This window comes from Perna viridis, chromosome 7 (genome assembly GCF_037379345.1).
Source record: "Perna viridis isolate PV_CMFRI_1.1 ecotype Kerala chromosome 7, ASM3737934v1, whole genome shotgun sequence".
In the NCBI taxonomy this organism is placed as follows: domain Eukaryota; kingdom Metazoa; phylum Mollusca; class Bivalvia; order Mytilida; family Mytilidae; genus Perna; species Perna viridis.
Window position 1 is genome coordinate 10,646,812 of NC_142451.1, and position 16,840 is coordinate 10,663,651.

General features: G+C 31.1%; 1 protein-coding gene across 1 annotated transcript; it reads right to left on the reverse strand.

Moving 5' to 3' along the window:
• Nucleotides 1-391: 391 nt before the first annotated feature.
• Nucleotides 392-15,028, reverse strand: LOC148611288 (EGF-like domain-containing protein 2). The gene is made up of 11 exons (XM_088591685.1): nt 14,805-15,028; nt 14,244-14,310; nt 13,655-13,771; nt 12,739-12,849; nt 11,584-11,801; nt 11,171-11,322; nt 10,421-10,563; nt 8,224-8,308; nt 7,036-7,237; nt 6,520-6,811; nt 392-4,639 (listed from the first exon to the last, which is right to left on the reverse strand). The coding sequence occupies exons 1-11, from the start codon at nt 14,808-14,810 to the stop codon at nt 4,422-4,424; spliced, it is 1,611 nt and encodes a 536-aa protein (XP_088447811.1). The 5' UTR covers nt 14,811-15,028; the 3' UTR covers nt 392-4,421.
• Nucleotides 15,029-16,840: the final 1,812 nt, after the last annotated feature.

Sequence of the window (16,840 nt, forward strand, 5' to 3'; positions counted from 1 at the left end):
GTTTTTTTAGCGGAGTCCGAGTTGCTCATTCAGTTTTAAAACTTTGTATGTGTTATTTTAGTCTTTGTTGTGTTTATCTGTCTTCCATGTCTGTTCAATTGTCCCTGGATTACATTCTTTTGATTTCTGCTAGAATTTTGGTTTCCTTATTACTTTTTCACATTTAATAGATATGTTTTTTTTTCTTGAAAATGAGTTATGCTTTTACTGAAATGATTACCACTACATATCAAAGTAAGGGAAAATATAAATAAGCAAAAAAGGGGACATTAGAAGTGTTACTGGATCGGTGAGTTTTTGAAATAGAATGTTGGTCCTATTCTTACACAACCTCGTGTAATCACGCTGGATAATGTTCAATAATTGTGTCAACAAAATAATAACCAACTAGTAAAATATAAGTCTTTATGCACAAAAGTAGCGACTCAAAATACATCATAACCACTTTACCATCCTTTTCAGCTTCATTCGTAATGTTTGACAAGAAAAAAAAGTGCCAAAGACCAAGTATACAATTGGAGTAAGTTATGTTATAATTACAGATGCTAGAAACATTAATTTTGTTAGAAGTAAATTGTAAGCATCCCATATATGAAATCACAAAAGATTAATTAAATTCTTACATATAGGTGTCAGTTAAGGTTTTTGAACTAGAAAATGCATCAGCAATTAAAAATTACAAATGGCAACTTGTATCCTTAAATATAGGTAACATTTTAGTTTATTGAATATAGAAATCCATCATAAATTAAAATCGACATTAACATTGAATTCAAATGACAGCACTTAGGAGCAAAGAAAAAATACAGAATTTTGTTTGTGAATTAAGGTTCCTCTGTCCCTTGTCGTAATGCTTCGTAAGACCGACATCCGATTCATTTAAAGGAACCACTAGTAGAGATTAATTTTTGTTCAAAATAATGGCCAATATCCGTAAATATTGACTAAAGTTTTTATTTCCATAAAAGGAAAACAGAATATGAAATTGACTGAAAACATGGATAAAAAAAAACGAATCATAACTTTGTTCCTGATTCTAAAATATACATTGAAGCAACAATTTCTTTTATTAGAGATTAAAGAAAAGAATTAAACTAACAATGATAAATTCCATGCACGTGTTTGTGTCAAAAACCGGTTTACAAAATATAAAATTATTCATGTAAATGATGCGACAAAGACTAAAATAGTACACAAAGTGAAATTCAATACTGAATAGAAACAATTGTTGTGGTAATAGATCAAATAAAAGCAGACTACAGAATACAAGAGCAGCGTCGAGAGAATAAAGATAAATACCTTAAATAGCATGCAGTTACAAAAATGGAACAAAAAGTAAGTCTACAAACTATAGTCGATCATGCTCTCAGTTCATCTGTATAGGCTCACGTGGTTTCAATACACATGCAGAGTTACAAATCGCTTTGAAAAGAAAGAAAATTGATAAATTGCGAAAATAAAATATGTGTAGTCTTATGACCGAGAATAGGGCATCGTTTTGGGTCTAGTATTATGGTTGTAACTGTATTATTTTAGCAAAAGTGTTTAAGTATTGGCTACAAATACTTACTGAGAGTGAATTATCTGGTTCAGAATTTCTGGTTTTCATAGATTTATACTCAAAATTTTCTTTAAACAAATAGTCTTTGGTTGGGTAATTCTTCACAAATGAATGTGAAAATTGTTTTTTACCAATTAATGACTACCTTTCGGGGAAAGTTGGAGGACAAATGAATAGACTATATTTGATAACATCGAGCATCACAGTTAAAACGATACGTAGAAAACCTAGAACTGAGGAGAAATTCGTGGATTAAACCTAGATAGACATAGTTAAACAATAACATAAAAGCACAAATCACACAACTCAGAGGGATGAACGAAAATTCAAAACTGGAAACGAACAGTTTGAACTCCATAAATAATAGATTATCACGATAAATGCCAAATAATGAAAGTTATCATCATTAAATGACCCTTCTTATTAACAATAGAGATCAATAATTGTCTTTCAAATATTTTCTATTATCTAAGGCTTACACTACAAGAACACATAACTCATTTTCTCTTTTCAAAAGAAAATGAAACAGACATGGAGAAAACACAACAAAAGCACCATCTTATAACACTAAAATAGTAAATAATTTCAGAAATCACCATGAGGTCTTCAGTAAGTGTAAAAACACCTTTAAATAAGCACTAAAGACCCAAAAACAAAAGTAATAGAACGATGACTCTTCATGACAAACTTAAAGTCAAATAAGGTACAAAGGCACATTAATAATCAACATCTCCTGACTGTCTACATTGTGTGATGGGGTAAAGGTTACAATACCGAAACACGTCTAACTCATCAAAGGTTACTCATTTTCTAACATCAAAGCCGTAAACTACAGGAAACACATCAAAATTGTTTTTTACTATTGAAGGCTCACAGTACCGGAACACCTCTAACTCACTTTCTTCTATTAAAGGCTCACACTACTGGAACACCTCTTAATCATTTTGATACAGATAACGGCTCACACTACCGGAACACCTCTGACTCATTTTGCTACAAATAAAGGCTCACACTACCGGAGCACCTATAACTCAATCTTTAATTTAAGTGCCCGATTTGTGCACTTAGCTTTTATTGCTTTTCTTTCGTCTTTGTTTACCTGTCTTCATCTATTGTCCTGATTATTAATTGTTCTCCGTTTGTAGATCCTTGGCATTTTACTGTTAGCCAGGTACGGTAATCCGAAGTTTTATTTGAAAATGATTCATTCGACAGAAAGATCAGACTCAGCTTGCAATATTTTTATGCAGAGGGATTACTCATACGTGTTATTTCAATAAAATGCTTTTAACACAGTGTTCTACTTTGTGATTCATTCTAATAGTTTTTGCATAAAACACAATCTTTATTCAATCGATTAAATATCGTTTCAATAACAATGGTTTACAAAGAGATCAAAGATTAAACTTCACAGCACTGTGAAGCACATAGTGTTTTACTTTTATTTTTAGCTAATTATAATCATTTAAATGTATCTTATCCAAGCAAACATAAGCAAATAAATATACATGGTATAAACAAATTAGGTATAGTTCAAGAAAATGGATAAAAATTTTCTTCAGATACTGGAACATTATTTTTTTTTCGTCAATACGCTTCTGATTTTTGCTAGAGATATTCTTTTGTGTCGTTCATAATCGATTTAGTTCATAAATCTTTGTCAGGGGATTGAGAGCACCGTGAGTGGGATACACAAAACAAAATCATGGAAACAATGAATTTTCATTTGCTGCTGGTCGCGAATAGAAGTGTCATTTTCCGTTGTCTTAGAGATGTTTTACAGTTTCGAAGTGATAATTAATGACAAACTCCTTGCATTAAAATTTCTTGACATTTTTTGAACTAGCAATTCAGTTAACATATCTCTCCCTTAAATTGTTATGATGGTATTGCCGTCGAAATAGTATTTAATTTTGAATCAATATTTTCTTTTCACTTTTCTAGTTGATGTAGTTTGTAAATACAGGTAACAAGTAAAATTAATAATAATTAAAAAAAATCTTTTGTGAATTTTCGTGTTTTGGAATTTGTTCTTAAAAAAGGTTTTATAAAATACCTAAAATCAGCGACTTCTCATTGGTGATTAATTCTGCGTTTAAACCAATATAGAGGAATACACTTTAAGTGGTCCCTTTTTCGCTACTCATTACTTATAAGATAGAGAAGTAGCTTTAAAATGATCGGACAAAAATTAAACGACCCTTTCGAAAAATTGAAAATTTTCCGCTATACGGTAGGTGTATATAATCTAAGAAGTATCTGAAAAAAACTAATAAAAACAGTATAATATAATAAAGTAAGATCAACATGAGGTTATAAACAAAGTCAATGACATTCATTACAATGTATATAAATTATAAACAAATCAGTGGTGCATTACCAACTAAGAAGACTTAGTAATCAGTAATCAATAATCAATGTGCTTTAATATGCATTAGTAATTTTCTCCATCGCATAAAATATTTGTAACAGGTGAACAGTTGATATTAATCGCAAAAATATTCTTTCAAAAAACTACTTAAAATTCGTTTTTATTAAGGTCTGTAACATTCGCACATGTATCTGTGTTAGTGTGTGAATAAGTTTAGTTACATAAATTATTTAGAAATAACCTTTTTTTCAAATTAATGTCCTGTATCTAGATCTAATAAGACGTTTTTAACAGATAAAATAGAATTAGAAATGCATGCAGATAAAAAAACGATAAACATGTCATTATTAATAATTAAAAAAGCAGCAACAAATATTTTTTTCGCATATTGAATAATCAAATATATTGTTTGAATATCACGACTGCACTAATATAGCATAGAGCATTATTTGCTTGTCAGTTAATCAACTATACGTTGTTATTTCACAATCATTTTTCGGTTAGCTTCGGCCTTGGAATTGTATAATGAAAGTCTACGCTGTGACGTTTCTTAAGAAGTTGTTCCCGGCGCTTGTTGCGGTACAATGTAACAACAAGAATACTCGTTAAAACTAAAAGCACAAAAACTATTGTAGCCATAACAACAATAACAATCAAAATATCTTGGGATAAAGCACATTTTGATCTCTTGTCGTCGTCGTCTTCTTCTAGAAAAGAATCAAAATAATAGTCCTAATAAAAATAGCCACTTATACAAAGTGTTAAAACTCAACAGTATCAATAATTACGCTCTCCCTTGTGTCACAAAATTGCAAAATACTGAAGTCTACCTATAAGCCTTACCTTGTGACGTCAATATATATTAAGACTTGCAGTTATTATGGACATTAACATATTTTTCAAACGTATTTTTTTTTATTTTGTGGCGTTGTGACCTGTTCTTGTCGTATAGTGAATCTACTTTTGTTTACTTATTCGACTATTCATTCTATGTTTATAAAAAGTGTGATGCTTGAAAATTTCTACCAGAATTACTAGTAACCCGGTCGTAAATTTTTCAAAACATATAAACGTTGCAATCCCTTCATTTGTAGATAGAGCAAACATACAACTTTAAAAAAAAAATGCCAGATGCGTTTATATCTAACTACATTTTACTTTCTTTGACCTGACATTAAGCATGTGTATATGAGAACGCATGTGCTCTGACATTGAATGATTCAAGTTTTCGATTTTTAATGTGTTCATCCGAACCAAGTTTGTTAACGTCATTAAGTCATACGTTTCAAGTTTTGCAATGTTTTACGTCATATGTTTTTCGATGTATTGACATTTTTATAGGTATATTTCTTTTTGCATTTTAATGTGTTTAATGATGGCTGACACCATTGATTAAGTTCCATGAGATGTCTTGCTAAGTCCCAACAGATTTCAACATGAAGGCCAAATAGTTTCGTATGAGATTGACGTTTAAAATACCTTATGCAGCATGTTATACGAGATATAGCTCAAGAAATTTCAGAGATTTATTGGAACATGCTGTGGACGTTAAAATAACACACGGTATACTCGCTTAAGGAAGTAATCCATTCACTTCCTTCTATGAAGGTTAACCACCTCAAAAGCAATCAAATAAAATATAAAAAAATCAAGGAAATTAACCATTCGTTCTTATAAGTTAAATGTCTATTTCCACATTTTTATCTACTTCATTTTAATTTTACGGATGAATTTCAGTATGGTAGAAACAAATTTAAATGTCAGTTCAATAAGGAAGCACTTCAGGAATTCGATTCTGCTACCAATCATCCAAGGTCTCTGGTTACGTTGTTAAATAAAACCTTTCCAGTAAATTTGTTTTCATGGTGTTTTTGTATTATTTAACTTTTTAATAGATGATGTTGTGTTTTCACTCTTGACCCAGACATGTAATGAATATGAGGCTGACTGGGGTTTCTTCAAAAACTAGAAAGTTATTCCAATACTGGTGTTATAGCTACTTTTTGACAGAGTGAGCCCCGTGCATGTCCGGGTGTCAAAAGAATAGGCCTGCAGTAGCGCTAAGCTTGTCGTAAAAGGCGACTAAATAGTGCTCAGAAAATAGTCAGGGCTAGGCGCTCTGTCCACAGAGCAACTGGGTTGTGTGCCCCACGTGATGGGGTACCCCTGGCGTGTTACATTCTGGGGTTGTCAGACTATAATACTGAAAATCTGACTGCAAACCATGGATGTGCACCGTGTTGGGAAGAATGCCACGTTCATGTTCATTTTATCATCCCTTTCATGTTCATCGCCTGCATATAGCTGAAATATTGCTGCTCGGGTGTTAAACCATAATAACCAATCAATCATTCATTGACAGAGTGAAGCATGCTTTTTCACTTATGAAGGTTTTTGTTTTTAACCTTGGTTAATTTAACTTTAAAATATGAAAACCGGCATTACAACAAACAGTTTGATGAACCTTTTACATAATATTTTAAATGCAAATATTAACTGATGAAATAAATATACAACCGTGAAGGCTTTGTTAGTGTACATAAAATTGCAACAGTTTTCCTACTGTTGACCTGTTATTACTATTTACCTTGATTTTGTATGTGATTTATATGACCGGGAAGAATGAGAACTTCACTAAGTGGTGGTGGCTCCTGAACCGTCAGCACGGTAGATAAAAATTGTCGCTCCCCAGACGACCGACGTCTCCTCCGTGTAACATTTGTTGAAATGTTGTTGGCATTTGATGATGCCATATTGTTTTCATCAGATGATGTATTATTAGTTAATAACGGCGTTGTAAAGCTTAGCGTTGTTGGTGCAGTGTTTCTGGCTGTAGTAGACTCTATTATTTCAGCGGCGACTGATGATGAGCACATTTTCTGAAAGTAGATTGTAAAGTGATTTTTTTGTTCTGAAATTTAAACTTTTAGTTAAACACATATATCGCATTCAAGTTATATTGAAGTATTGGAATGTGCACTATTTTGGTTTGATGCGTAGTAGTCATTGATGGATGTTGCCTATAGTTACATATACCATCGAAGATATGATAGATACAATTAAGAACTAGCATGGTGAACTTATAAATATAATATACACTTACAGGCTTGCATAATTCTTCATCTCCTTTTTTACAAATGCGCACAGCACAATTAAATCCTACATTTGTTGTCCCTTTGAATTTAAAGGCATATAACAAAAGCTCTGATGCTGGTAGCTTGTTATTACTTCCTGGTATAGAAAACTCGACCGCCACTGGTCCGTCAGAGTTAACTAAAATGTTTTTCCCATCATCTGTTGGACATCTGTTCCAATGAAAATAATAGATATGTATTTGTGCCTGAATCCATGCTTTTGCTTTATCGCAAACTATTGTTGAAATGACAATCAGCGGTTCTCCTATTGGGTCCAGTTGACGCACAAAATTATCAATTAAAAAGTACGAAATCTGGATTACATTATTCTTTCTCGTACAGACAATGATTAGAATATACCAGCTGAATATTACAGTAAAAGTATTTAGAGGTTGAAATAAAAATTCACTCCAAGCGAGAACTTTCATGTAATCAAATAATTGATTCTTTTACATATATATGTTTTCTATGATGCCAATGTAACGTGCATTACAACCTCTCAGTGCGGTTTTCTTGGTAACATTACCTATAGGAAAGATTTTTATATTTGCTGTAGAACACAACTCAACAGAATTGTAGATAAATAAAATCAGTCTAATGCATTAGTAATAAACAAGAAATGTTGACAGACGAACGACTGGCCGGACAAATTCCTATAGAATATAAGCGAACACAAATGTATAATCATAATACATTGAAATTTAAGAACCTACCACTTTATGGTTTATGTATAAATGGAGGCTCCAAAAATTATCTTCAACGGGTCTAGTAACAATGTAAGAAAAGGTCAGATCAAACGAGGGTGTAATAAAATCAACCCTAGGTACATTTTTATCATCCGGCGAGTTCGTAGCGCACTGTAAATCTTTTACTCTTTATGAACGCTCGCATAAACTATTCAACCCATTGTGCTAAATGGCAGCTGGCAATAAAAGTATTCTTTCTCTTTCTTCGTTCTTAAAAGATCATTCCCATATCATTGACCGTACAGTAATACAATTCCAAAAAAAGAACATATGTTAAATCTTTATATTGGGTATGAGATACCCAGACGGAAGCTAATAAATATTAAAGAAATCTGAGCGATAACTAAAGAATTAACAATATGTAAACTGTAAACTTAACTCACTCACTCCTACTCCCTAACAATGCCTTACCCATCTTTGATGAAGTCAAATTGAACCATTCCTTGTGATACCGTATTGTTAGCCACACAGTAATCTATCATAATGGATTCATACACTGAAATAAAAACAAAATCATTTTGTCTCTTAACAAGTATTGTCATCTTTTACCATCGAGTGCAAGAGTGATCAAGGGAACCAAAGTTATAGCGGTAGTCAAAAGAATACACCCCAGGGACAAAGACCAGACATAGAAAACATACATACACAACAAAGAACATAAAGTAACTAAAATCAAACATACAATGTAACAAAAGGAAATTAGCAACTCATCATTATTAAGAAGAGATCATCATTCGAAACCTTCGGTCGAGTCACACAGTTAAAGTTAAAATGTGCATATGTTAATAATTTCGATACATAGCATGTGAAATAAAATATACAATTCCACTCTATAACCTTTTCCCGCGATTTAATGTCACTTTTCTCTTATTTGAAGTCACTGATGATTTGGAATACCAATCCGTCAATCACAAAATTTTAAACATCATTTTTTTTTTGTATTTTTTTTTTTTGTTTTGTTTTGTTTTTGTTTGTTTTTGTTTTGTTTTTCCACACGTTACAATATTTGGTTATTTACATATTCAAATTAATGAATAAACCTATGGATAATTTTATATACAAATATTCTAAACATTGGGAGATATTGTAGTAAACCACAAGAATCATCGTAATGCAGTCAGCATTCATAACTTGTTTTAAAAATGCAAAAATAGGACCTCGTTTATATAATGTATGGATTTGAAAAACGACTACACCTGATGTAATTTCATGAATATTTGAAGGAGATATTTTCATCAAAAAGTATTCTAATTTACATAAAGCTTCACCTTTTTATACTTCATACGTAATTCATATTTTTTATCGGTCATGGTGTAGATAAATTTCCATTGTACTATTAAAGTATTGTAAATAGAATTTATTTGATATGTAATACGACCAAATGGTTGGGTAGTTTATTGTTTTATTACTAATCAGACACTTACATGGTATAATCGAACGCACATCAAAAAGTTTCCTCAATCAATCAATCTTCTGAGAAAACGAACGAAGTTACTTTCGAATACAACGTAAATCTACCTTACATAATTACATTCGGTCGATACCTAAGTGTCTAGCTACTAAATAGCTCAAACAGTTTTGTGGATAACTTGTACATTTTCATAGGTCATATCTGGACATAACATATGTTATGTAAATATAGAAACAGAGCAATGAATTGTTATTTTAGTCCTTGAAATATGCATGTTTCTAATTTGACCATTCGTCCATCGTTTTACGTGTATTCACTCAAGCGCGTATTTTCAGGAATGCTACGATATGGTATTGGAATGTATCAAGTAATACAAATTATTACAATATTGCAGTATTAAAGTTCATATCCTGTGCATAAGAAGCGTGAATGTTTGGTCCGTTGATACGCACGCTCGAAACGTTTATTGAGCGTTATCCTTTCTAAGGTATAGTGTTTGTGGGAAACGTGAACGTTTTGATAAGTATATATAACATCTGTAAAAGATCAAACATGATTTGAAGTGTAATTCTATTCTAAATTATTTGCAAAGAATTAGAAGATATCGCCTGCATATAGAAATTTATTTTTTTTAATTGTCGGATAAATGTCGCCGAGGGGTTTTATATTTGCCATATGTGTCTGATAAGTGGATTTCGTCACCAATATAATTGAAGTTTTATTACTCACTAATGGCCTTTGAGGGGTAGATATTGCCGACATAATAGTTTTCTTTTATTTACCATAGATGTCTGACAAGTAGATATAGCCGACATTAAGAGAGTTTTATACTGATCATAGGTGCCTGAAAGGTAGATCTTGGCGGCATAGCGGGATTAGATATTAACTATTAGTGATTAAGGAAGCCATCGTCGACATGTCGACATGGAGGTTTTTTTTATATTTTCCATTCGTGTCTTTTAGGTGAATATCGGCGACATAAAGTGTTTTTTTAATGCTTACCATAGGTGTCTGACAAAGAATAGGGTTTTTTTTATAAATGCCATAGGTATCTGACAGGTAGATACTGCTTACATAGAGGGCTTTATATTTACCATAGATGTTTGAATGGTAGATATCGCCAACATAGAGGGATTTCGTATATTTACCATCGGTTGTTGACAGATAGATTTTGGCAACACAGGGTTTTATATTTACCATTGGTATCTGACAGGTAAAACAGCAGCTTGAAGATATCGCCGACAAAGAGAGGTTTTTCTATTGGTTGATTGTCCTTGTCAATGACGATAAATCTCACGGGTAAGTATGTTGTGGTCTGTACATCTTTCTTCAAATTAGTTCTGAAAGCAACATGTAGTAACTGTATAATAAAATGAGACAGGTTTCATTGTGCTGCAGTATATTCATTCAAAAACAATAGGCTAAATTCTTTTTAAGTACCAGTCTGTTTAGATGCAGTCACTGCCTATGGTATGGGTGATTTATGGTCCACAAAAACCCACCGAATAAACAATGGCTTTTCCGTCTCCATATGCTATATTTTTATTTTACAATAGTCTTTTCTGTATTCATATCTGTACTCATGAGAAAATCTTGCATTCATTTCCCCCTAAATCAACAAAATCAAACTAAATCAAGTACAATAACTCTTGCAATATGCCAATTTCCTGTACAATCGATATTTTTTTATTCTAAGCGCAACAACCAAATAAAGACTGATCATGTGACATTAACTGCTTCTAAACAAGAAATGACCAGTTCCGTAAGTTTTTGATATGCATGAATCAACTCCTGCCCGACTGATAGTTAAGTATTTTAACTACAATGACTGAGTTGGTTATAAAAAAGGTCTTATTCTGATTTTTGATTTTGATGTATAAAAATATGTTTAAATAAACTGTAATTACGTGTCACAAATGTGTGTGTTTGCTTGTTTCGTGTACTTACTTTTCATCTAATCCAATGTCGTCTAACTCAGCAAACATAGTGAAGTTAGAACCTTTGTGAATACAGTTATAAACAATTAAACTGTCTGTACTAGACACAAAGAATGGATTATAGCTGATAATGACGTCAACAAATCTGCTAATGTCACCTGACTGTAAAAATAATGATAAGACAGATTTATGCGTCGTATATTTAGTAAAAAAGGACATCGCTCGTCCTTGGGTAATGGCATTTCACAAACAAAAATTTCAAACTCCTAAAAATATCATTCTTATGTAATAGAACAAAGATTTAACTTGTTTTTTTTGCTTTTTATATACAACAACAATGCAAGTATTTGTTTTCTTAGTTGATGCTAGAAAGCAAATGTTTTAATAAACAATTTATTGTTTCACCGTAATTAACAATCTTACCTGAGGGATGTCATTTGTCTGGTTTATGAGTGCTGAACAAGGATTATCAGGTGTATTGAAAGGAACTGTCAAGGAATATTTAGTGTAATCTGCCTCTTCTGCGTCTGATTTCGAAAATGTACAGTCATTCTCGGCATCACGAATATAAGCGCTTCCTCCAAAAACGTTAGGGGTAACAAAGTTCATAGTTATTTCAGTTCCGAGACATTCAGATGTCACTAAAATAAACATCACAATTTAAAGTGAAAGAAAACCAATCTAAAAACGTAATTCAATCATGAAATGTCGAAAAAAAAAATATGAAACGGATAACTATATAACAAATCACACTGAAATGTACGTATGAATATGGTCAATGACCGCCGCGCAAATATAATGGTAATGATGTTGACCTTTCTCAAATTGTTTTATTTTTTTATTTTTTTATTTTTTTGTTTTTGTTTTTGTTTATTTTTTGTTTTGTTTTGGTTCTCTTTGAAATTACATAGAAAATCAGAAAAAGACTAAAAAAAATTATGTATTATGTTTGAAACTAAATACAGATAATGGTATAAGAAGCAATTTGCGCTTGGGCCAGTAAGTATGCCTATTTGCAAATTGTTGACTTAAAAAAACCGATTAGTATAATGATCAATTAACACTTTAATTTTTCAAACTTTATTGATCAACAAAAGCACGCAGAAGGGTTAAGGAAATCAAAATCAATCGAGTTCTCCCTTTTTTCCATAAAATAAATAGTTGAATCATTGTTTTACAAAACTATGTATGGATACTAACTTCATTTAAGAATCATTCAAGCAATAGTAATTTGTCATTTGTTTGATACTGTTATAGCATCAAGTATACCCCATTTATGATTTGAGATTTAATAAAAAGAATTGAAAGGGTAATTGGGATTGACTTGTTATAAATTGATATGCTTTAAAAAAAACTGCACGAAATATTTGTAGTATAAATCAACTATGAACTGTTTCGATCACTATTTTGCAAAGTTAAATGTTACATATAGCTCTGACTGGTATTGTTTTCATATATTAATTTTTGTTTGAAAGATTTCAGGTAGCTCTGAAAGTCTACAAAGCTGCCTTCTTCGACTAGTTGCCTTTTTCCCAATTTGCTTGGTTCTAGGATAAACACTACTTTATTAATAAACACCTGTTTTGTACTGACAAATATCACCATAATAATCAGGAGAGCATAAACATTTTCCTTGATCATAACATAAAGCCTCGTTCTTACATTTGTTATCATCACAGTTCGCTTCACCTGCAAATATACATTTTGAAAATAAGTTCTTCGAATATCATACATGTGTGTTGCAGTTAAAAGAAATTACATCAACTTGCAATTTGAATAGCAGAATACCAGTATTACGTGCTTATTTCATCGATGAAAGTCTTTTTGCTTATGTTGCTTTTACCACACATTATTCACATATTTTCGGTATTTTTCATATTAACAAGTTGTACTGGTTTACCAGTTTGAGTATGGTACAATTAGCAAAACGGTGTGTATTTCAACATATCTGAGCATATGTATTCAATTGAACGACGAAAGGAAGTATTTCATGATATATTTCCAACCTTCCACTGGAAAACGGCGGCTAGCAAAATATGCCTAGATACAAAAAATATGCCCCCTTTGCATTCAATTTATCAGCGATGAATATCGTTATATCAAGAAATGTTATCAAACTGAGGAATATCATGACACAACAAAAGCAGTGTGTAAAAATGTGTAAATTTATTAGAATAATTAATGACAATTTGGATTCATATATTTGATTTTTTATTTAAAATCGCAAAATTGGTAATCGGCGCAAAACTTAATGTCTTGGCCTGTTTAAGGAGTCTTTTATCCGTTTTTAGTAATTTGTACAAAAAATTAGATAAGAAAATACAGCCACTGCCCAAAACAATAGGAATCGGTTATTTTTTCTTGCTCTTTTGTAACCTTTTTAGTTTCTCCATGATATTTGGAGAACTAAGTTCGATTAATCGCAAACTAACAGAAACAAGAAATACAAATTAAGTACCGTATGTAACAAAATATGCATTTGTAAACTGTTTACCTTTGTCTATGGAACAATCGTATCCAGTGCGTGACTGTGGGCATTGACACGTTCCGTCTCTATTGCAAATTCCTCCGTTTTTGCAACCGAAGCCCTTCCTTCTGCAGTGATAGTCAGCTAAAAGTAATATTGCTTTTATCATTCAAGAACAACAAGTTTGTTTTCACTTGAGAGGACAAAACAATTCATTTCGTAGTGAAGATCACCGTATACAAAGAATATATTTACCAAGTATGCCTGATCTACACATTAATGTTTGTTAATTATTTCTTTACCCAAGGCTGTTTGTGTCTTGTTTTGTTCGGTTTTTTTTCTTGGTAGGAGCAATAAAAACTTGACCAACTTGAAATTAAACATACTTTACGACTAATAATATAATCGGTTCATTTTTTATCTAATCATACCGGTCGAAATCACTTGATATATTTTGTTTGTCTCCCTTTGAATAAGTGTTCAAACCCGTGAAGTTGTAATAAATACATTGTTTCTATATAAGACTTACTTTAAACAATGTTGTCATTTTGTGTTTGCTTTTTAAAAAAATCACATTATGATTAATAACGTAATAAACCATAAGTTATATACAAACCTCTGCTTATATGTAATAAAATCAAAAAGATGTAAAAGCATAACACTTGATTCTTTATCTTTTTTATCTAAAATAACAAATATTTATATTTAGATAATTTAATCTTTTCGTAATATAATTTCGTTGATATTATCGTTATATTATTATTTGGCAACTAAAAACCATTTTGCCCTGCTTCGGGTGTGTTGCCACGGAATGTTACATTAGCTGCACATAACTGTCAGCATAATCGCCGTATTTATAGATAAATCTAACACCTGTTCAAATGAAGCTTTATTTCAACTGTCTATGTCTCTCGGACAGGGTTGTCCTTTTCTTGGTTTTGTTTTAACTAATCCTTAAATTACAAACGTACCATATCAAAAACTGTAAGTCATTTCTCTACGTCAAATTGTATAAATTTACAATGTACATGAACATATCTAATTTTATGTAGATATAAATATGTACTTATTTCGAAACGTTTAGCATGATGGTTATTAATAAATGATGAAAGAAAACGAATGCGATAAATTCTTGAATTATGAAAAATATTCTTATATGAGTTATATAATGTCTTACCTGCATAACGAATTATTCTCTTTCAAATTATGGGAAAACTTCTTGACAGATTTCTATAAAATACGAATGAATCACCAATTAAATTAAATACAATAATGGTTGATTGATAAGGTTAAAAGTTATTCCATGTTTTTGCTCATTGGGACATTATTTTGACTACTTTCACACACAACATTGCAGTTAATAGGTTTTCTCCGCCGACACCCACCAAAACAAATGTACTACAATTTGTTTTCATAAGTAAATACGTGTTCTGCAAAAACATTAGGTTATTAATGTTGAAATGAAAGTAGTTTAGTTATGTACGCCCTTTCTCATAGGTAATAAAAATGGAATGTGTTTACCTTAAAATTATTAAAAGGAAATAAAAAAAAATATTTTATCAACTACATCTTTTTGTTCATTAAGTCAATTAACATTTTTAATTCACGAAACATATTCAAACTATTTGTTCACATACAAATGAGAGTTATTTTTTATTATGTTTTGTTTTGTTTGTTGTTGTTGCTTTTTTTTATTATTTGGTTTTGTAACTTTCCTAAATTTTTCTTTGTTGTAAATCAACTAAATGTATAAAGGATACAAAAATTGTGCAGCATGAAATGTGTGAAAAAGACTAGCATAACAACACATTCGTATTTGACAAGTACATATGTGTATTTCCCATGTACGGTTGGAGACAAATGAATAGTAGAACAAATACATGTTAGGTCAGACATAGGTTAGAATTTAAAAGTTAAATCAACACGTGAAAAGCTGGTAGAAGTGATTATGATTTATCAATGTATAAAAGGACCATCCAAGGAAAAACATAAATGTAGTAATTCTGTTCACGTCATTTTATAACCATAATTACTATAATAGAAAGTTTTAAAGGCATATTAATATATTATTGAAAACAATTAAATTAACATTTCATGGTATTTTGTGAATAGATCTGCTTTTTTGGAATGTATTATTTGCTTAAACGAAAACCAATAAATTTTGATACACATAAATTTAATTTTTACCTGTTTCCTGTGCTTAAAGTGGCCCTAAGTACGGACAGCAAAAAGAAATCCAAAGATGTGACAAACTTTTCTTCTTTACAGAAATTTTATCATTTTTCTTATTTTGAAAGCGATGTTACTTCTCTAATCTTTATGTTGCAAAAGCTTTGTTGTAATTCAAACTATTGAGTTATTTATTCCAAGAAATTATGCATTTTTTAAAGCATAAACATATATTTATCCTTTTATCGTCATTGTGAATTTCGATCGATAAGGCGATCTCATCTCTTCCAGTAATTTTAGTATCTGTCATTTTCCCGAAACATAGTACCTGATATGACATCGAGTAAAGGATGGGATTTCTTAAAACAAACAACATTTTCCTTAATCTAAGTTGCATCCTGCCAGTTCTTTTATTTAATTGTATTTGTTAAAACCATTATTTAATGTGTCGTTGATATTCTAAATGTGCTTTGTTGTTGACTATATATATACTTGATTTTGCTTGTAAGTTAAAAACCAAATAAAAATTATTGTGATTTCAATTTGCTTTACTTAGAGAGACGTGTTGTATTGTTTACACAAAGTCAGCGTGAACTTTTAACCGACTGCTTTTGGTATCAAATGTCTCGAATTTAGTTCCTACTGTAAAGTTTATAGTCACATACGTAGTTACAACTATACTACTATTACATGAAAATATGTTCTATATACATCATTTGTCATTGTTTTTGTTCGATTGAGTCTTGTTTCCGATGAATATGACAATATTGATTCTTTTCTACATAGATCATTACGTGCAACGCATAACAATTGACATAATAATTGCATTTATATATTTCAGTTTTATTTTAAAACCGGTTTGTATTGTCTTCCTCCGGCAGGAATATTTATCGTAGATTGATAAAGTATGTGCAATTTTAATGTTCCATGTTGCATGCTAAGCCCTTGTCAATTTTTTTTTAAAAACACATGTCGTTGACATATTTGAATCCCCCTAAATACGGTAGAAACAAGATTTGATTCCTTCCTTTACGATTATTATTG